The 21,470-nt window shown below is 48.5% G+C and overlaps 1 protein-coding gene and 1 pseudogene across 2 annotated transcripts in view; one reads left to right on the top strand and one right to left on the bottom strand.

The window, feature by feature from the left end:
* The window catches only part of L3MBTL1 (L3MBTL histone methyl-lysine binding protein 1), a 41,229-nt gene that overhangs the window by 3,116 nt on the left and 16,643 nt on the right, over positions 1–21,470 (top strand). The window contains exons 2-13 of one of the 2 annotated variants that reach the window (XM_063634194.1): positions 677–822; positions 1,021–1,244; positions 1,818–1,959; positions 2,193–2,343; positions 2,477–2,600; positions 3,279–3,363; positions 15,852–15,940; positions 16,458–16,562; positions 17,478–17,613; positions 17,993–18,084; positions 20,263–20,414; positions 20,832–20,908. In XM_063634194.1, the coding sequence (XP_063490264.1) occupies positions 687–822; positions 1,021–1,244; positions 1,818–1,959; positions 2,193–2,343; positions 2,477–2,600; positions 3,279–3,363; positions 15,852–15,940; positions 16,458–16,562; positions 17,478–17,613; positions 17,993–18,084; positions 20,263–20,414; positions 20,832–20,908 (1,513 nt within the window). In that variant the 5' untranslated portion in view covers positions 677–686. The other variant, XM_055266357.2, reaches the window with a different exon arrangement.
* LOC129474764 (transmembrane protein 14C-like) lies at positions 10,386–10,752 on the bottom strand (annotated as a pseudogene).

Genomic DNA, 21,470 nt, shown 5'->3' with positions numbered 1-21,470 from the left:
GAATGGACTCTGTGAAATGCTTCTACTGCCTTTGCGTTATTAAAACAAAATCACGTACTGACTTGACTGCGTTTTCGTACACTATGTCTTTGCTCTTCAGATGCATACATTTGTTCAGCAGATGTTTGAGTGCCCACCCTGTGCTTGGGGTTGGAGGGAGTGGTGGACAGGGCCATAAAAGAACATCATCAGGAAAAATCCCACCTCCCAGGAAGATGAACCCTGTATGGGTGAAGGAAAACCTGGTACTTGAGGTCTCTGAATCCCCAGAGGGAGGAGGGAGTGATTCCAGTGGGGATAGAGGTGGGGTCAAGAAAAAGGTGAGTTTGGATGTGGCCTGGGCTATGTCCTGGAGACAACTGGCCAGACAGAATCTTGACCTGAGTCATGCTCCCCAGAGTCAGTTTTGTACATCACAGTTTACAAAGTACCCTCACACATGCCACCCTACCCATCCTTACCATCCTTACAGAGACTGGGGAGGTGCGGGGCCTGGCCAGACCTGATGCTGGCCTATGAAGACACCCTACTCCCCACAGGACTGAGGCCTTTCTCTGCAGGTTACGGGTTTGAAGGTGGCTAGCTTCTCAAAGAAGCCCCATCCCTTCACATCTCCATTGCTGCTGTAGCAAAGGTCCCCACCTGATCACCCTGGGGGGCTATGTTTGGCTTGTAGGCCTGCCAGGATGGAGGGGCATGCTGAAATGGAGATGCTGAGGACACTGAAGGGGCCTTCCACAGGGGAGGTCAGCGTGCACTTGGTGGCCGGAGACAGCCCTGGTTCTGGTCCTCACCTGCCCGCAACTGCCTTCATCATTCCAGGTGAGTCAAGCTAGGGTAGGAGTCTAGGAAGGAAGAGCATCTCTGTACCTGCTCAAGCAAGTATGGATCCTGGAGAGGGGATGACCGTTTTCACTCTCCTCCACCTGCCTTCCTTCACATGCCTACACATGCATGGCCGGATTGAGGTAGGGCCACTAGACTCACCTGTGTCGTGTCTATTTGTGTATCTGTTTACAGCCAGTTCGGCCACTCTCGGCCTGCCCAGCAGTGCCCTGGATGTGTCTTGCTTTCCCCGGGAGCCAATCCATGTGGGTGCCCCGGAGCAAGTGGCCGGCTGCGAACCAGTTTCTGCCACCGTCCTGCCGCAGCTTAGCGCCGGGCCGGCCAGCTCCAGCACCAGCACAGTGCGGCTTCTGGAATGGACAGAGGCTGCGGTCCCGCCCCCAGGGGGCGGCCTGCGGGTCAGTGTCTGTGGGGATTGGCTAAGCCTCGTAAACCACAGCCATGGGGCGGGGCTTGCGGGCCCGGAGGCCGGACCTGAGGCGGAAGTGGGAGAAGCTGGCCCAGATGATGGGCCCTAGGGGTGGGCTTTGAGCGAGGAACTCTCGGGGCGTGGCTTGAGTTGAAGCACTCCTAGGCCCTGGGGACTATGGGGGCGTGGCTTGGAGTGAGGCACTCTGGGACTGGGCCTGTGGGTGTCTGGGGGCGTGGCTTAGACTGGGGCACCCTGACTGGGCCTGTGGTAGTTTGGGGGCGTGGCTTAGAGTGGGGTACCGTGGGACTGGGCCTGTGGGAGCCTGGGGGAGTGGCTTAGAGTAGGGCACCCTGGGACTGGACCCTGCAGGTGCTTGGGGGCGTAGCCTGGAGTGAGGGTTTGGCTGGTATATCTTGGAGTGAGGCGCCCTGGCGTGTAGTCTTGAGGCCTGCTGAGGACGTGAGCTGGCATGAGGCGACAAGAGGGCCATGGCACCGACTCCGAGGTGGGTCAAGGGCCCGTACGGGAGTCGCAATCCTCAGACCCTCCCGCGCTCCAGTTCCGGATAAGCGAGTACAAGCCGCTGAACATGGCGGGAGTGGAGCAGCCCCCGAGCCCCGAGCTGCGGCAGGAAGGCGTGACCGAATACGAAGATGGCGGGGCCCCGGCGGGAGATGGCGAGGCGGGCCCCCGACAGGCGGGTAGGAGCCCCGCTCCCCAGGCCCTGAGCTGGGCGCTGTGCAGGGTGGGGCGAGGCTTGAGCCCCAGAAGGTTCGGGGGCGGGGCTTGGGGTGGTCCTGGGGTGGAGAAGGCTGGAGGAGTCCATCCGATGCGGAGATGGACCGAGGCGGAGGCAGGGCCTGAGGGGGCGTGGGCGGAGCCTGAGTGTGGCTGCGATGGGGAGGGAGGCCTGAGGCCCATTTGGCCCCCGCAGAGGACCACCCCCAGAATCCTCCAGAAGATCCCAATCAGGACCCCCCAGAGGATGATAGCACCTGTCAGTGCCAGGCGTGCGGGCCTCACCAAGCCGCGGGTCCAGATCTTGGTTCCTCTAATGATGGCTGCCCTCAGCTGTTCCAGGAGCGGTAAGGGGAGGAGGTTGCAGCCCTACTTGCTCTACCTTCAGCCCCCAAAGCCTCATTTCCTGTTCAGGGGTTAGGAGAGGGGCTGGGTGGTGCAGGGCGGGTGATTCTTTCCCTGAGGCCAGCCCTTCCTCAGGTCAGTCATAGTGGAGAACTCCTCAGGCTCCACCAGCGCTTCTGAGCTCCTCAAACCCATGAAGAAGAGGAAGCGCAGGGAATACCAGAGCCCATCAGAGGAGGAGTCGGAGCCAGAGGCCATGGTAGGAAGAGGGCAGTGGGGAAGGGAGGGGGAAGCTATAGCCTATGCCTCAATTCCCACTGTCCCCTCCCATCAATCCAGATTATGGAGCTGGGCCAGAGAAGACACACATAATGACTCACTCATCATGTTTTGGGGTCCCATCCTGAGTCAGGTCCTATACCTGGTTGAAGGGAAATGAATTAATCACTCTCTTGATTTTCCAGAGCTCCCATCTCAGTTTAGTGTCAAGGTTAAGGCATAGTCACGTGAACTAGCACCCAAAGTACATGTGCAGGCAGCTGGAAAACTCCATCACTGGAGTCCAGTGCCTAGGCCAAAGGCCAGGGAACACCCAGGGCTCTAGCTGCAGAAGCTGGAAGGGGCAGAGCATGAATTCTACTGGGCGTGTAAGAGCATCACAGAGGAAGTTTTTGTGTACTCAGTTTCTCTACCAGATAATAAAGAGAGTTGTAGTCAAGCTGTTTAATTAGGATGTGCATGCTCATGTGAGTCTGTGCTCAAGTGATAGGGGGATGTCTGCTGGAGCTGCACTCCTGCTGGCGGCCTAGAAGAAATACTGCCTGTTTGGGGCAGAACACCACATGGCCAGAGAGCCAGGTAGGGGCCAGGATCAGACCCTAGGGCTTCATCCCAAACCATGAGGAGAAGAAGCTGGGATCAGGCTTGCCTTCTACAGGAGAAGCAAGAAGAAAGAAAGGACCCAGAGGAACAACCCACCGCTAGCACCCCAGAGAGTGAGGAGTGGAGCAGCAGCCAGCCTGGTACGGTGGCCTGTGTGTATATATTCGTGTGAGGTGTGTATATACCTTTGGAGGTGTGAGGCTGAGAGTGTGGGTTATGATTGTGATGGTAGGTTGTACATGCATAAATGAGCATGAGTTAGTGTGTGTGAAAGAGAGAGAGACAGTGAGAGACTATTTTGGGTTTGTGTATTAGTGTATGTGTTTTCTTGGGGGTTATATCATATGTTTGTTTATCCTCTATTATCCAGTCATGACTAGGCCCCAGTGTCAGGGAGATCTTGGCTCAATTTTTGAAGACATTAGTAACTTTTACTGGCACTACATGTCATTGCTTCTCTTTAGTGGTGGGGCAGGCTGCCCTGGTTATTGGTCTAACATTTCTGTTTGGAACCCTATTCTCACTCTTTGATTCTAAGAAAAATGGAGCAGAGGTCATTCATTTCTCTAACCTTCAGGCCTTCTCTATTACCATCTCCACATTCCCACGTGACAACTGTCAACTGTAGCTAAGTAGCATACTTGTAATCACATAGATACTGTGTAGCAGTTGGTTTAATGTCTCTCTTCTGCCCTCAAAACCGTCAACACAAGGACAGTATCTGGTTTTTTTTTCATCTTTTAAATTTTTTAAATTAAAATTTTTGGAGGGTGACAAGGTCTTGCTCTGTTGCCCAGGCTGGAGTACAGTGGTGCAAACACAGCTCACTGAAGCCTAGGCTCAAGCAGTCTTCCACTTCAACCTCCTGAGTAGCTGGGACCACAAGTGCATGTCACCTTGCATGGCTAATTTTTTAAATTTTTTTATAGAGATAGGGATCTTACTTTGTTGCTCAGGCTGGTCTCGAACTGCTGGGCTCAAGCAATCCTCCTGCCTAGGTTTCCCAAAGTTCTGGGATTACAGGTGTGAGGTACCACGCCTGGCCCTCTTTTTTTTTTTTTTTTCTTTGAGACGGAGTTTCACTCTGTTGCCCAGGCTAGAGTGCAGTAGCGCCATCTTGGCTCATTGCAACCTCCACCTCTTGGGTTCCAGCAATTCTCCTGCCTCAGTCTCCTGAGTAGCTGGGACTACGGACACATGCCACCACACCTGGCTAATTTTTGTATTAATAGAGACAGGGTTTTGCCATGTTGGCCAGGCTGGTCTCGAACTCTTACCTCAGGTTATCTGCCCACCTCAGCCTCCCAAGTGGTGGGATTACAGGAGTGAGCCAAGGCACCCAGCCTTTTTTTAAATTTTTATTCTTAATATAAGAGACAGAGTTTCACTCTATTGCCCAAGCTGGCGTGTAGAGCTATTCACAGACACACTACAGCTTGGGACTCCTGGTCTCAAGGGATCCTCCTGCCCCAGCCTCCTGAGTAGCAGAGATTATAGGCATGTGCCATTGTACTTGGTTCTTGTATCTGTTTTATTAATCATTTTATCCCTGGTGCTTAGCCAGAGCCTGGTATGGAATAGGTTCTCAATCAGTATTTGTTCAGTGGATGAATGGATTGAATGGATGCTTTGTATGTTGATGGTTTCTCTTGGACTATGGCTTAGTTGCCTCAGTCACTGTCTTTCCTGTCCCACAGAGAACCAGACAGATGAGGTCATTTCTTAGGACATTATCCTGCCTCGATGGATCCAGTGCCAGCTGGAGGAGCCCAATCTGCACCCAGGGCTCTGAACTTTTTATAGTGCTTCTTCCAATTCTGCCCATTGTAGCCAAACCAGAACTTCACTATTATGTCTCACCCATGGTGTTCATATCAGAAGGCAAAGGTTTAGCTCACTTTGGTTTATGGCCTCTTAAGACTTATGCAGAGGAAAGAAGCAGTGTCTTAACTCTGTGGGCTCAACTCCTCTATCTTACTCAGATAAATAGATTCATAAATCAACATTCTTTTAGCTGGGTCCTGTTGACCAGTACAAAGTTATCTTTTGAAGCATACTACTCACTGTCTCAACTGTGAATATTAGTGTGACATTTTCCCCCAATGCCTTTTTTTTTTTTCCCAAGGAAAGAAACTGTATCAGTAGACAGAAGTTTGCATCTATGACTGAAATGTTTCCTACTCATTTTCAGTCTTCTGACAAAAGAATCTGGGGGATAGGAATGGGGGTTGGGATTGCTTGAGTTTCTTGTATGTGGGAAGAATCTATGTTTGATCTATATTCTATTTGGCAGTTTGATGGCCAGCTGTTCAATTCACGTCCCACAGACCTGACATACCTAGTGCTGACGGAGTGCTCTGGTAGTTTAAGAGTTAAAAACGTATGACTTGTGCCCATTTGGGCCTTCTCTCTCATAGATCTTCTCCTTTTCGATAACCATATTTTGTGAATGATTTTCTAACACACCATTGCAAGTTTCTACAACTTACTTAGTCATTAATAGATATTCTGACTGTGTTAACAGTTATAGTAGTCCCCTTTTATCTGCAGGGAATACATTCCAAGAACCCCAGTGGACGCTTGAAACCATGGATAGTACTGAACCCTATAGATACTGTGTTTTTTCCTATCCATACCTACAATAAAGGTATGATAAATAATACAATTTAAGGCCGGGCACGGTGGCTCATGCCTGTAATCCTAGCACTTTGGGAGGCCGAGGCGGGCGGATCATGAGGTCAGGAGTTTGAGACCAGCCTGGCCAACATGGTGAAACCCCATCTCTACTAAAAATACAAAAAAAAAAAAAAAAAAAAAAAAAAAAAAAAAAAATAGCCAGGCATGGTGGCTCACACCTGTAATCTCAGCTACTCGGGAGGCTGAGGCAGGATAGTTGCTTGAACCCGGGAGGAGGAGGTTGCAGTGAGCCAAGATCGCGCCACTGCACTCCATGGACAACAGAGCAGGAGTCTGTCTCAGGGGGAAAAAAGAAAAAAGAGAATAGACTTTAAGGCTAGGCATGGTCCCTGTAATCCCAGCACTTTGGGAGGCTGAGGTGGGTGGATCACTTGAGCTCAGGAATTCAAGACCAGCCCGGGCAACATGGTGAAACCCTGTCTCTGCAAAAAATACAGATATTAGCTGGGCATGGTGGTGAGCATCTGTGGTCCCAATTACTCGGGAGGCCGAGGCTGGAGAATCACTTGAACCCAGGAGGCAGAGGTTGCAGTGAGCCGAGAGTGCACCACTGCACTCCACCCTGTGTGACAGAAAGAAACCCTGACTCAAAAAAAAAAAGGCTGGGCGCAGTGGCTCACTCCTGTAATCTCAGCACTTTGGGAGGCCGAAGCGGGCGGATCAAGGTTGGGAGTTCGAGACCAGCCTGACCAACGTGGAGAAACCCCATCTCTACTAAAAATACAAAATTAGCCAGGCATGGCGGCGCATGCCTAAAATCCCAGCTACTCGGGAGTCTGAGGCAGGAGAATCGCTTGAACCTGGGAGGCAGAGATTGCAGCGAGTCGAGATTGTGCCATTGCACTCCAGCCTAGGCAACAAGAGTGAAATTCGGTCTCAAAAAAAAAAAAGAAAAAGAAAAAGATGAGGTCTTGTTGTATTGCCCAGGCTGGAGTACAGTAGCGATTCACAATGCAGTCTTAGCACATTGTAGCCTCAAACTCCTGGGCTCAAGGGATCCTTCTACTTCAGCCTTCTGAGTAACTGGGACTACAGGCACCCTGCTCTTGTTTTTGTTTTTATTTTTTTCTAAATGGTGTCTTTTAAGGAGCAGAAAGTTCGTTTTGATGGTGCCCAATTTGTCAATTTTTTAATGATTTAGTGCTTTTTCCATACATTTTTATAAGGTACCAGTTCTTAATAGCTTTATTGAGATATAATTCACACACCATACAATTCATCCATTTGAAGTGTACAATTCGGTGGGGGTTTTTTTTGGTGTATTCACAGAGTTCTGTAACCATCACCACAATAAATTTTAAAAACATTTCCATCACTCCCAAAAGAAGTCCTGTTATCTATTAGCCATCATTCCCCCTAAAGGCCACCAGCAGTCTGCTTTCTATATACCAGATTTGCCTATTTTGGACATTTCATATAAATGGAATTATATATTGTGGTTTTGTATGCCTGGCTCTTAGCACAATGTTTTCAAGGTTTACATATTTTAGGCTGTATGTGCTTCTTTTTATTGCTGAATAATATTCCATTGTATGGGCATACCACACTTTGTTTATTCATCAGTTGATGGACATATGGATTGCTTCTACTTTTGCGCTATTATGAATAATGCCAGTATGAACATTTGTATACAAGTTTTTGTGTGGACATATGGACTCATTTTTCTTGGGTATATACTTAGGGGCGGAATTGTTCAGCCATATGGTAACTCCATGTTTAGCCTTTTGAGGAACTGTCACACTGTTTTTCAAAGTGTCTGCACCATTTTACATTCCCACCAGCAGTATATGAGGATTCCAGTTTATCCCCATCTTCACCAATGCTTGTTATTATCTTTTTAATTATGGTCATTCTAGAGGTTATCAAGTGGTATCTCATTGTGGTTTTGATTTGCATTTCCCTGATGGCTAATGATGTTAGCATGTTTTCATGTGCTTATTTGCCATTTATATATTTTCTTTGGAGAAATGTCTATTCAGATCCTTGCCCATTTTTAAATTGGGTTTAAAAAACAGATTTTATATTGAAATACGAGGACTGCCATATGGAGTTGGTGAACAAGTTGAGAATATGAGTGTGTAATTCAGTACCAGACATGGATCAGTATGCTACTTAAAGCAGCACTTACTTAACTGTGGTCCTTAATCTAAGTTTACATGCAAAATTCTGTGACTTGTTTATGTGAATTGTCCATGGCTTTCATTACATTTTCAAAAGGGGTCCATTTATGCTTCCTAGAAACCAAAGGCAATTTTAATGGCTGACACCAGGTAAACAATAGACTATAACATTTTGGAGTCCAGCCTCTTCAGTTTGGTGTTCCCAGGCGTAGATCCCTATAAGACACATGTTAAATATAAATGTCAGGCTCTTGGTTAAACTTTCAGTGTCTTAAAATGAACTGATTATGAATTGGCTAACCATGCTCTATAGGAGAGGCAAACATGCAAATATCTCTGTAGCAAATTGAAAGCAAAAAGACCCAGCACATAGTGGTACCCTGATGACTGCTTGTAATTAATTGGTTCTTCTTGAATCTTGGCATTCTATTCTTCCCTTTACATTTTCTGTAGACGTCGTAGTGAAAGGTCTGACTAGAACCATTAATTTTTGGATTATCTGTACTGAAGTAACTGAAAGTATCCTGAAGAAGCTTCCCGAGGGAATGAGAAAGGAAAGAAGATGGGAAGGAAGTACTGTGTTGGTTTCTAGGTTTGCATCATTGAGGATCAGGGTTGAGGCAGGAGGAGGAAGAAGAATAGAGCTAAGAGAGTGTGGTAAGAAAGAAATGCCAAGATGGAATGGGTAGTTGGCAGCACATGAAGATCAAGAGTTGAAGAATAAGAATAGGTCATTGGATTTTGACCTTAGTAACTGAAGAGAGCAATTTCACTAGTGTGTAGAGGTAGGCATGAGACTAGGTGATTAAGAAAGGAATTCATCAAAAGGGCATAAAGTTCATAATACCCCCTTTTAGTTATTTTATTTTTTATCATTATTTTTAGAGACAGGGTCTTACTGTGTTGCCCAGACTGGCCTTAAACTCCTGAGTGCAAGTGATCCTCCTGCCTCAGCCTTCTGAGTAGCTGGGACTGCAGGCATATACCACTGTACCTGGCTCCCATTTTTTATTTATAGTAAACTTTATTTTCATTGATACTCCATTTAACATAATTTCAAAGTAGCTGTGTGCCCTAAGATGAGCAAAAGAACAGATATCCTAAATATCATAAGAGATTTTCTTCACACTGTTCCTTTGAGCACAGCATGAGGTTTCGGAGCCCCCAGTGTTGCCACTTAACATTTTATTCCTTGAGATTTTACCTATAAGATACAGAAAGAGGCTGGGTGCAGTGGCTCACGCCTATAATCCCTGCACTTTGGGAGGCCGAGGCGGGTGGATCACGAGGTCAGGAGATTGAGACCATCCTGGCCAACATGGTGAAACCCCATCTCTACTAAGAATACAAAAATTAGCCAGGCATGGTGGCGTGCCCCTGTAGTCCCAGCTACTCAGGAGGCTAAGGCAGGAGAATCGCTTGAACCCATGAGGCGGAGGTTGCAGTGAGCTGAGATCGCGTCACTGCACTCCAGTCTGGGCGACAGAGCAAAACTCCGTCAAAAAAAATGATACAGAAAGAAGATATAATATCAATACACAATAATTAAACTGTATTAGGGTATCTGTGGGGTTGTAATGGTAACTGAGTTTTTCCCTGCTAAGTTTGGTGTCTTTTTTTTTTTTGGAGACAAGATCTGGCTCTATCACCCAGGCTGGAGTGCAGTGGTGCGATGTCCGCTCACTGTGACCTCCGCCTTGCAAGACTCAAGCCATCCTCCCTCCTTAGCTTTCTGAGTAGCTGAGACTACAGGCGCACACCACCATGCCTGGCTAATTTTCGTGTTTTTGTAGAGACAGGGTTCTGCCATGTTGCCCAGGCTAGTCTCAAACTCTTGATCTCAAGCCATCCATCCGCCTTGGCCTCCCGAAGTGCTAGGATTACAGACATGAGCCACTGCGCCCGGCCAGTGGTGTCTTTTTTTTTTTTTTTTCTAAAGTAAAATGTCAGATGGCCGGGCATGGTAGCTCACCTCTGTAATCTCAGCACTTTAGTAGGCTGAGGCAGGTGGATCACTTGAGCTCAGGAGTTTGAGACCAGCCTGGTCAACGTGGTGAACCCCATCGCTAATAAGAATACAAAAAAAAAAAAAAAATTAGCTGGGCATAGTGATGCACACCTGTAATCCCAGCTACTCAGGAGGTTGAGGCAGGAGAATCACTTGAACCTGGGAAATGGAGGTTGCAGTGAGCCGAGATCCGCCACTGCGCTCCAGCCTGGGTAACAGAGTGAGACCCTGTCTCAGAAAAATAATAAAAATAAATAAAGTAAAATGTCAGAATATGCAAAAATGCTGTACTTATTTCTGAAAATAAATTACCTTGAAAATAGTGGAAGTTTGAAGATTTTTAATTCTTCAAGAGTCCAAGCTGGGAGATGACTGCTACTGATGGGGTTTATTCAACATACTGATTCCAAGCTTGGCGACCATCAGCAAACTGGTACCTGCAATTAAACCTGGAGACATAAATTTTCCAGAGTGGTAGAATCTCATTCCCATAGTGCCAGCCAAGGTCTCAGATGTAGCTAGGAAAACCCAAGCATCCCTTGGATCCTGAGAGCTGATAAGCACCCAGGCCTGTTAAACCCCCAAAGAGGAATAGCATTCTACCTGCTTTTGCATAGTCAGTGATCCCTCCAGAGGCAACCAGTGCTGCCTAGCCAAAAGCCAAACCAGTGCAAAGGCACTAGTGGACCAGTATCCTGTGGCATTGTTCTCTTCTCACCCTGTCCTGTCAGACAGGAGACTATATAGCAGGCCTGCATTTGCACCGCTCTCCTGAAGGTCTGTACTGGTCAACAAGATCCCCTTATCCTTTTAATATCTGTAGGACATTTTTAAATTTCTCTTATTTTCTTTTTATTTTTAACTTTTTTTAAAGATAGAAATAGGGGAGGCCAAGGTGGGCGAATCGCCTGAGGTCAGGAGTTCGCAACCAGCCTGGCCAACATGGTGAAACCCCATCTCTACTAAAAATACAAAAAATTAGCTGGGCGTGGTGGCGCATACCTGTAATCCCAGCTACTCGGGAGGCTGAGGCAGGATAATCTCTTGAACCGGGGAGGCGGAGGTTGCAGTGAGCTGAGATCGCACCAGTGCACTCCAACCTGGGTGACAGAGTGAGACTCCATCTCAAAAAAAAAAAAAAAAAAAAAGAAACAGGATGTCACTATGTTGCCCAGGCTGGTCTGGAACTCCTGGCCTTAAGCAATCCTCCTACCTCAGCCTCCCAGAGTTTTTCTTTGTTTATTAATCAGTCTTTCCAGAAACTTACTAATTTTATTTGTCTTTAAAAAAATTTATTTCCATTTTCTTTGGGTTAATTTTACTTTTCTAACTTCATGAGACAGATTTATTTTGATTTTTAAATTTCATTAATTTTAGCCGTCCTCCTTTTCTAATATGTTTATTTAAGGCTGTCATTTTCCTCTAAATATTGCTTTGGCTGCATCTCAGTTTTTGATACATAGTTATTTCCATCATTGTTCTTTTATTTAACAAATACTAAGTGCCTCCTATGTACCAGATAGTGGGCTAGATGCTAAGAGTTCAGAGTAAGCAAAACACAGTACTAGCACTTAATGAGCTCGTAATCTAGTTGCAGAAATAGATATGTCAACAGATTATTATATAACCATATAATAAGTGTTATGTTTGAGGTATGTAAATACAAGGGGCTGTCACAGAACAAACTCTGCCTGCTGGAGTATAGAAAGGCTCCATGGGGTAGATGGGATGATATTTCATCCATCCATCCACTCATCCATCCATCCATCCTTATAGTCATTTAACAAGCATTTGTTGTGCATCTATTTTATGTAAGTATTGTGCTAGGTGCTGGAACTATGGCTATGTCTTGAAGGATGTGAAAAAGATAGGCTAATAGAACAAGGTGGGGGTGGGATTTTAAAGCAGAAGTATCAACCTATGCAAAGGCACAGAGGCACAGGGGCATGGAAATGCATGATGAAGCTGGCACGATGGGAAGTAGCTAGTTCACCAAGGCTGTATGTGGTGTGGAAAGGTGTTTAGATTTTTGGGTTTTGGGTTGGAAATGAGAAGCCATGGAACTTAAAGCAAAGAAAATAAACACGTTTTTTTATTTGATATGTATTCTGGCAGTAGAATAAGTGTGAGGCAGAGACCAGTTAAGAGGCTTTTGGACTAGGCTCAAAGCAAGGACAGTAAATGTGGAGAGATGGATATAGATCCAAGAGATACCTAGGAGTTGGAATCAGTAGAATGGAAGGATCCTGGGGAGTTTAAAAAAAAAAAAGGCATAAAGGATCACTTCCAAGTTTCTGGCTTGCGTGACTGGATGAATGGATGGTGGTGCCATTGACTAGGGTAACGAATACCAAAAGGGCCACAGGCTTTGGCAGAGAAGTTACAAGTTTGGTTTTAGATCAGGCTGAGCTTGCCAAAGAAAGTGCTATCCAAGAGCATCTGGTCTAAGGAAGCAGGAATAAACAAAGGAGCATTTCTGGAAGTGGAGAGAGGATCAGTGCCACCGCTAGCCAATATGGTACCTTTGTACAAGTTGTAAAAAAAAAAAGCACCTCTCCTGGGCAGACCAATTAGAAAAGGGCAACCTTTCTTCACAATAGACTCAGCCACTTGGCTTGGCAGAAAGCCCAGGCTGTATTTCAGCCCCATTCACTCCCTTGGCTGGGCACCTATGTATAGTGCACAGATTGTACAACCATACACAGGAGACTTGGGACTTACTTGGGTTTAGGGATGTGCCTAAGGGCTCAGCCCATTGTTCACCAATAGAAAAAGGAGACAGGAAACTGAATTTGGCTGGAGGGTTGGTCAGGGAAGGAATCTAGTAATTGCTGAAGGATTTGGTGATCAGGCCTTTTTCCAGTGGATTACATTGAACTTCTGTCCTCACCTGTGAAAGGGGTTACTATGAGCCCTCCCTATCATCTAAGGGCATTATGAGGACTCAAGGAGACCATGTATGTGAAGTCTTTCAGGCATCTCTGTACCCCCAATTTCTAGTACCAGACATGGCACACAGGTTTAACCACTAAATGGTAAAAGGAATGGTTAAGGTCAAATGAAGAGGTGCATAATGGTAAACTGAAGAATGTATACTTGGTAAGTGTTGTGACTAGTGAGCAAATATGAAGATAGTACAGGCCCAGGGAGGGACATCTTCAGGGGACCAGTGGTAAGAGATAATGGCAGATAAAGAGGGTGTTGGTCAGAGGTGTCTGCTGTGGCATGGGGGTCTCAGAGCTTGGTCTCTGGAGTATGGGTAAAGGGAAGCAAGCTGAGAATTGAAGCACCAAGGAGCAGCAGAGGCATCTGAGACAAGAAATCTGGCAGGTAGTCAGCCCCTTAGCTGATGTTACGGTTTGGGAAGAGTGAGGCAAAAAGAAGAAAGTCATCCAGGGAGGAAGAAATGGCTGTTGGGAAGGGTTCTGTCATAGTAGACAAGATTTGGGAAAAGTGAAGAGGTCTTATGCATGATGATGTGGAATCCCAGTGGCAAGAAACAGCAGGATGATGGCATCCTGAAGTCTACTCTCTCTTCTCTTTGCCCTACTCAGTAAGAATGGATGAAGACCGAGTGGGAGAACTGGAGGGTTTCTTGAGGGAACATAGTAGGTGATATGTTGTAAGGGACAATCCAGGTTTTACTCAGGACAAAGAATAGCCGGAAGAGATGAGCTCTAGATTGGTGTCCGCGTAGGTCCCTGAGAGCTTGATAGCTTGCTTGATCCATTGATGAACAAAGTATCTGCTGTGGCCCAACTGGATCAGGCAGTTGAGATCTCAAGGTTTGGTACAGTGACTGAGGAATTTAGGCAGCTGCAAGACAGGTGCTTCTAGGCCGAGTGTGGTGGTTCACGCCTGTAATCCCAGCACTTTGGGAGGCCAAGGCAGGCGGATCACCTGAGGTCAGGAGTTAGTGGCCAACATGGTGAAACCCCATCTCTGCTAAAGATTTAAAAAATAGCCACGCGTAGTGGTGGGCACCTGTAAACTCTACTCGGAGGCTGAGGTAGGAGAATCGCTTGAACCCGGGAGGCAGAAGCTGCATTAAGCTGAGATTGCACCACTGCACTCCAGCCTGGGCGACAGAGTGAGACTCTGTCTCAGAACAAACAAACAAAAACAAAAAACAGGTGCCTCTAGCCACTTAGGTCCCAACTAAAGCAAAAAGGGAAAAAGCATCTTCCTGAGAGACAGACCACTCTAAGCCTGAATTATCCAGGGCAGTAGCCAAGAGAAGCAGAGCTAGAATCCAGTCCTACAGCCTTAGTGAAGACCCAGGAGCACTGGTAACAGAAGTCCAGCACTCTGTATTTCATAAGGATCTTTTATACATAGATCTGACTTAATCATCATACTGATCCTGTATGGTGGATATCTGCATTTCACAGATGACAAAATAGAGGTGTAGAAGTTTCTAGAAGAAGCTGGAGCCATTTACCTAAGGGATATGAATTGATTCTTGTGAGTTGTTACCTCTTTAGTTGTCTGTAGACTTCGATTGGAGGCAGCTCATGCTGATCTGGTCAGCCTACATGTAACTGGATATTCTAGCCTTTAAAGGGTGTTTGTCCTCTGTTAGAGGCTAGGACTCCACCTCAGGCTAGATTGAAGGTGCTGCAGGGGTATTCATCTCCCTCCCCAGGACCCTGAGACTTGGAGGCATGGACAGGACCTGGGCTGTAGGTCCTGACCATAGTGTATACGTGTGAGTATATGTGTGTGTGCATATAGACTGTGTGTGTCTGGGAGGGCTGTGGAATCAGTATATCCACTCTGGGGGGCACCCACCAAGCACACATATGCACATTTGTGTAAGTTTCTATAAGTGTTCAGGGGAAGAAGAATAAAAAAAGTGGTTTTTTTGGTTTGTTTTTTTTTTTTTGAGACAGGGGCTCCCTCTGTCACCCAGACTGGAGTGTAGTGGCATGTTCTCGGCTCACTGCAGCCTCCGCCTCCTGGGTTCAAGCAATTCTCCTGCCTCAGCCTCCCAAGTAGCTGGAACTACAGGCGTGTGCCACCATGCCTGGATAATTTTTGGTTTTTTGTTTGTTTTTTGAGACAGAGTCTTGCCCTGTTGCCCAGGCTGGAGTGCAATGGTGCGATCTCGGCTCACTGCAACTTCTGCCTCCCAGGTTCAAGCAATTCTCCTGCCTCAGCCTCCTGAGTAGCTGGGATTACAGGCATGTACCACCACGCCAACTAATTTTTGTGTTTTTAGTGGAGACGGGGTTTCACCATGTTGGCCAGGCTGGTCTCGAACTCCTGACCTCAAGTGATTCACCTGCCTCGGCCTCCCAAAGTGCTGGGATTACAGGCTTGAGCCACCGTGCCCAGCCGTGTTTCTTATTTCTCCAACTCTTCCACTTCTTCCTATTTCATGTTTTTCTTCTCATTTCTCTTTTTCCTCTCCTTTCCTTGTGAGTTTAGATGGCATTGTGATTAACTTCTCTGGCACAGGACTTGTCACTCAGCTTTGTCATGTCAGAGGACAGGGTCCCTCTGTGGCTGAGACTTTGTAATTTCAGACAGTTGCTGAATAATCCAGAGTACTTCTGCAGACAGTGGCCTGAGGGGGTGGGGGGGAAGTGATGGGCAGAATTTGGTGTAGCCTCACCTGAGACTGAGCCTCCCTTCAGCCCCCTGTGTCTGGCACCATCATGGTGGGTGGGACCAGAGGATACATGTGAACACAGACAAAAGTTTGTTTTGGGGGTGAAGGTAGAGCTTGGTCAGGAGAAGCTGAAGAAAGTTATGTATCAGGAGCAGCCCAGGAGTTAGCCTGTCTGTCCCCTTTCCACAGCAACAGGTGAGAAGAAGGAATGCTGGTCGTGGGAGTCCTACCTAGAGGAGCAGAAGGCCATTACTGCCCCAGACAGCCTCTTCCAGGACGTGAGTTGGACAATTTCCCCCTAGGAACAGCTTGTCTTCCCAGTCTAGGGACACACCACCAAACTCAGGCCTTCTGGTGTTTTCTGTGTCAGGCATGCCTCAGTGGACTAGCAGAATGGAAAGGGAGAGACTGTTTAGGGGCCCAGAGTGGAAAAGGGCCCGCCATAAGGGGCTGCAGGGTGGGAAGAAATAGAGAGGTAGAATCTAGGCTCACTCATCACTGGGCCTGCAGACTTTTGAATTCTGGTAACTTCTACTCAATTCAGCATTGATCTTTCCATGACTTTGGAGAGAGGGAGCCCTTGAGTCCAGCCCTGACTCACCCACATTTTTCAAGGGACCTGGGAGATACTCTCTCTCTCTCTCTCTAGATCCCTGTAGTAACGATCCCCAGATAAGTTGCCCCTTTGGAAATACCAGGCGGGTGGGGCCTAAAGGCAGCTCCTTCACCCCAAGCCCACTAGGCAAGGATAAGGCTGGATGGAAGCTGGGTCCTCTCCACTCTGTGCGTTGACAGTCCCAGGCAGTCACTCACAACAAGAATGGCTTCAAACTGGGCATGAAGTTGGAAGGCATTGACCCTCAACACCCGTCCATGTACTTCATCCTCACCGTGGCTGAGGTGAGCTGGGGCTTGGTACCACCTTTCTGGTGATGTCACTCAGTGTAGACTGATGGATCTTGCTGGGGACATAGAAGGAAATACCTCCCTCCCCTCAGAGCACACACAATCTAGTAGTGGATTAAGTTGGAATACATAGAAAGCTTAAAAGAACAAAAACCAGATGGAGTGTCATGGGACAGTCCTATTACTGGATGAATGTATACTGTCCACTCTAGGGGAGCTTGAGGAGATCCCGAGGGCCAGGGATGTTGGCATGAGTCAAACAAGGTCCTTGTCCTCTAGGAGCTCACAGTTGTCTGGGGAATCAGCCAAATAAACATGTCAGTGACATGCCACAGGGGTGGCAACAGACTTGAGCTGGGAGGCACAGCTGGGTCAGTTCTGTCTGGGGAGCAGCAAAAGCATAGAGGAAGGGCCTCCTTTGCAGAGTCTTGAGAGATAAGTTGTGAATAAGGAGGGAGCTCCAGGCAGAAGGAGCAAAGTGGGCAAAAGCCCTGGGGCATGGAACGGACTGCTACCTTCAAGGAATTGCCATTAGCTCAGCAAGACTGGAAGCAGAGTGTGAGTGGGGAGCAGTGAGAGAAGGTAGCAGAGGGAAGGGTCATCAGGAGCCCTCAGCAGTCCTGAACCTTGGTGGCTGCCCTCAGAATTCTGTCCAGGGCTCACAAAGGCAAGAGACTGTCATAGGGTCCACCTCCCTTGCATCCAGAACTCAGGGCTCATGAGTACATGAACTGTCCTCACTGCAGAATAGGACAGGATGGGGTACACTGGGAGCAAAGAAAGGTGGGGTTGGGGAACCTGCTAGCATTAGAGCCCCTGAGACCACCAGACTGGGCCAGGAGAGCTGAGGGAGATGGGGAGTGGGGCATCTCCTGACATTGGAGTTCCTGATTCCCCTCATGGGGCCAGGTATGTGGCTATCGCCTACGCCTGCACTTTGATGGGTATTCTGAGTGCCATGACTTCTGGGTCAATGCCAACTCCCCTGACATTCACCCTGCTGGCTGGTTCGAGAAGACGGGGCACAAGCTGCAGCCTCCCAAAGGTAAGGCCTAACTGGGTTGGTCACAGTGAGGCAGTGAGTCCTCAGACCCTTCGCTTCTTCCCCGTGGGTCCCCCGGCTTCCAGCTCTTTTGTTTTCTGACCCCGTACCCTGTTCCAAAGCCACCCTCTCTTCATCGCATCCTGATGACTCTGCCCTGGGGTCAAGTTGACCAGAAGCCCTAGAACTTCCGCTTTGCACTTGCCCTTTGAGTGTCTACTCAAGTCGTGTCCTGCTTCAGTAGTGGGGGATCCCTGGGCAAGTTCTTGAGGGTTGGGGGGAGGTCCTCAGGCATGCCTGATTCTGCTGCTTCACTGTGGGGTGCCCTCGCCGTGGCCCAGCCTCTGCACGGCGCTCTGTTCATCCCCCTCGAGGGGCCTAGGTTACAAGGAGGAGGAGTTCAGCTGGAGCCAGTACCTGCGCAGCACAAGAGCTCAGGCTGCCCCCAAGCACCTGTTTGTGAGCCAGAGCCACGTGAGTGCCCCTGAGTGAGAGTGGATGTCACCCCCATGTGCCAGAGTCACTGCAGCTGGCCCAGGGTATCTGACTCATCAGAAGGGAGCTCATCTACTGGTTCTCTCAGCTTTGTTCTGATCTCTCATATCAGATGGGAGGGGCATAGGTGGGCAGGATCCAGGGCCAGAGATGGGAAGCTGGTTATAGTTTTTTCCCGACTTCCCTCCCTCCTTTACTACTGCAGATACCCTGTCCTCACATCCCCCTGGAGCCCCTGGCCCACTACCCTAGTCTGAGCACTGAGATGTCATTGCTCATATATTCTTGCTTTGGCTTGCTCTGCAGTTCCTTGGTGTACGGTCAATGCCTCTATTCTGGGAGCTTCTTTTTCCTTCCTTTTGCCCAACATTGAGACTCTTCCATTTATTTCCAACAATTCATCCATTGTCCTTTCCTCTGTTCAAGGCAGCTGGCAGCTTATCCGGCAGTTAAAGTATCTCACATAATCCCAACCAAAAGGCCTAAGAGATATAGGGAGCCTCCATTAAAAATATCATACTGGACCGGGCGCGGCGGCTCATGCCTGTAATCCCAGCACTTTGGGAGGCTGAGGCGGGTGGATTACCTGAGGTCAGGAGTTCAAGACCAGCCTGGGCAACATGGTGAAACCCCGTCTCTACTAAAAATACAAAAAAATTAGCTGGGCCTGGTGGTGGGCATCTGTAATCCCAGCTACTCAGGAGGCTGAGGCAGGAGAATTGCCTGAGCCTGGGAAGCGGAAGTTGCAGTGAGCCAAGATTGCACCATTGCACTCTGGTCTCAGCAACAAGAACGAAACTCCGTCTCAAAAAAAAGAAGTATATATCAATCTTACTGGCCGGGTGTGGTGGCTCACACCTATAATTCCAGTACTTTGGGGCCGGGCACGGTGGCTCACGCTTGTAATCCCAGCACTTTGGGAGGCCGAGGCGGGCGGATCACGAGGTCAGGAGATCGAGACCACGGTGAAACCCCGTCTCTACTAAAAATACAAAAAATTAGCTGGGCGTGGTGGCGGGCGCCTGTAGTCCCAGCTACTCGGAGAGGCTGAGGCAGGAGAATGGCGTGAACCCGGGAGGCGGAGCTAGCAGTGAGCCGAGATCGCGCCACTGCACTCCAGCCTGGGTGACAGAGCGAGACTCCATCTCAAAAAAAAAAAAAAAAAAAAAATTCCAGTACTTTGGGAGGCTGAGGCGAGAGGATCACTTGAGCCCAGGAGTTTGAGACCAGTGTAGGCAACATAGACCCCATCTGTACAAAAAATGTCATTAAATTAGCTGGGCATGGTGCACGTGCCTGTAGTCCTAGATACTACAGTAGCTAGCTGAGGTGGGAGGATTGTTAGAGCCCAGGAATTCGAGGCTACAGCAAGCTATGATTGTACCACTGCACCCCAGCCTGGGCGACAGAGTGAGACCCTGTGTCTAAACAAAAAACCATATTGAATGTCTAGAGTTCCCATGGGCCCAGGACTCGACCATGCTCTTCAGGCAGAGACAGTTACACCCCCACTCCAGTCCAGCCCCAGAGTTCATACTTGCAAGTTCCCAGGTGACAGGTGGGGTCCTGCCTGCTGTTGTGACAACAAATGCCGACTTTTAATTCAAACTATTTAAATACTGGCCCCGCCATTGACTAGCATTGTGTTCTGGGCCAAGTGATTTAACTTAAGTGGGAATAGCGTTGTTGTAAAGGTCCAAGGAGGTGATGTCTTTTGAAGCTTACATGGCAGGTACTCAGTTTATACTGGTTCCCTGTCTGCCTCCATGCCATAGATGTCCGCTGTTTCTTCCCAGCCACCCCACTGTTGCCACAACTGCCTCAGGACAAGCTGGGAAGGGCTTGTCTGGGTAGGGAGGATTTATACTTGGTTCACCAGGTTCTTTGGGCGAACGCATAGCCTCCTTCCAGGCACTTACCTTCTGGCACAAGCCAGGCCTCTGAGTGCACCTTGGAGGCCAGAGGTTACTGAGTGCCTCAGGGCTCAGGTTATGATTCTGCCCTGGAGGGCCCTCTTTCCCAGCTTATTTCTCCTTCCTTTCTCACTGCCCACACCCCAGGCTTTCCTAGAGAACCTATTCCTTTGTTTGCCAATGGGCTCTGGGCTGGTCCTAGCCAGCTTGTCCCTGGCCCTGGCAGCTCCTCTTTTTCCCCTAGAGTCCCCCACCCCTGGGCTTCCAGGTGGGCATGAAGCTGGAGGCTGTTGACCGCATGAACCCGTCCCTTGTCTGCGTGGCCAGTGTGACCGACGTGGTGGACAGCCGCTTCCTGGTGCACTTTGACAACTGGGATGATACTTATGACTACTGGTAGTAGGAGGGTCCAGACTTGGCCTCAGGGGGTGAGGGGATGGCAGGGGGCAACTGCTTTCATATCTCAGGTACCGTGTGGCCCCACTCAGTCCAGTTCTGACATTCAGATCTTCTTCCGCTTGGAAAATAATTGAATTGAGCTTTATCATAAGAAATACAGCTCAATATTAAATGTTTCATCTAAAAATACCATGGTTAAGATGAGCAAGCCCCTATGATTCATGATTTTCCCTTAGATATTATGGTGATGGTAGAGTTTGTAATTCATGTTGCAATTTTCTAACTTTGTCATTGCCATCTGTCTCCCTATCACTAAGAAGTAGATGAGGGTGGGCCCTGAGCCGTGCTTTCAGAGGATGGCAGGCTCAGGGCCTCAGGTTTCTCTTGGGACAGTGACACGTTCTTGGATTTCAGGTGTGATCCCAGCAGCCCCTACATCCACCCAGTGGGCTGGTGCCAGAAGCAAGGAAAGCCCCTCACCCCTCCACAAGGTGACCCTGCAGCCTGAGCAAGCCCCCTTTCCTAAGCCTGGCTCTGCTTCCCTCTCCACTGACCCCTCACCAGTAGTGCCCCAGTAGCTGGCTCTCTAGGGTCAGGGTGAGAGAACAGACATGTCCTGAAGCCTCAGCTTCTTGGCCTGGGAGTTGAGAACCCTTTGATTTTAGGAGACTCCTGTCAAACCCTGACTCCATTGGGGTTTAGGGGAAGAAAGTTACATGACCATCTCAGCAAGGAAACAGGGAATCAGAAGTAAAGAAAACGAGTCCTTCATCCTGGGAGTATTGCATTGGCCCAAATACAATAGAGATTCAGATGGGGCTGGGGTGGGAGCAACAGGCCAAGAGTGACAGGAGTCAGGGTTCCCAGACAGCCCTGTGAACTATTAGGGTAGTGCTGTGCTTGGTTCTACTAGCACCCATCTGCCTGAGGAGCCCAGTGCAAGGAGCTGGCTGTGGTGCTGGTGGGAGAGATTCTACTCCAAAGGCCTCTGTCCCTTCCATGTTCCTGGTCCTGCTTGGGGGCAGAGGGCTTCCCCAGTACACCTGGGTGGCT

The sequence above is a fragment of the Symphalangus syndactylus genome, chromosome 24, assembly GCF_028878055.3.
Source record: "Symphalangus syndactylus isolate Jambi chromosome 24, NHGRI_mSymSyn1-v2.1_pri, whole genome shotgun sequence".
NCBI lineage: Eukaryota > Metazoa > Chordata > Mammalia > Primates > Hylobatidae > Symphalangus > Symphalangus syndactylus.
The sequence above is the reverse complement of the archived record's forward strand: the minus strand, read 5'-3'. Positions and strand labels throughout refer to the sequence as shown.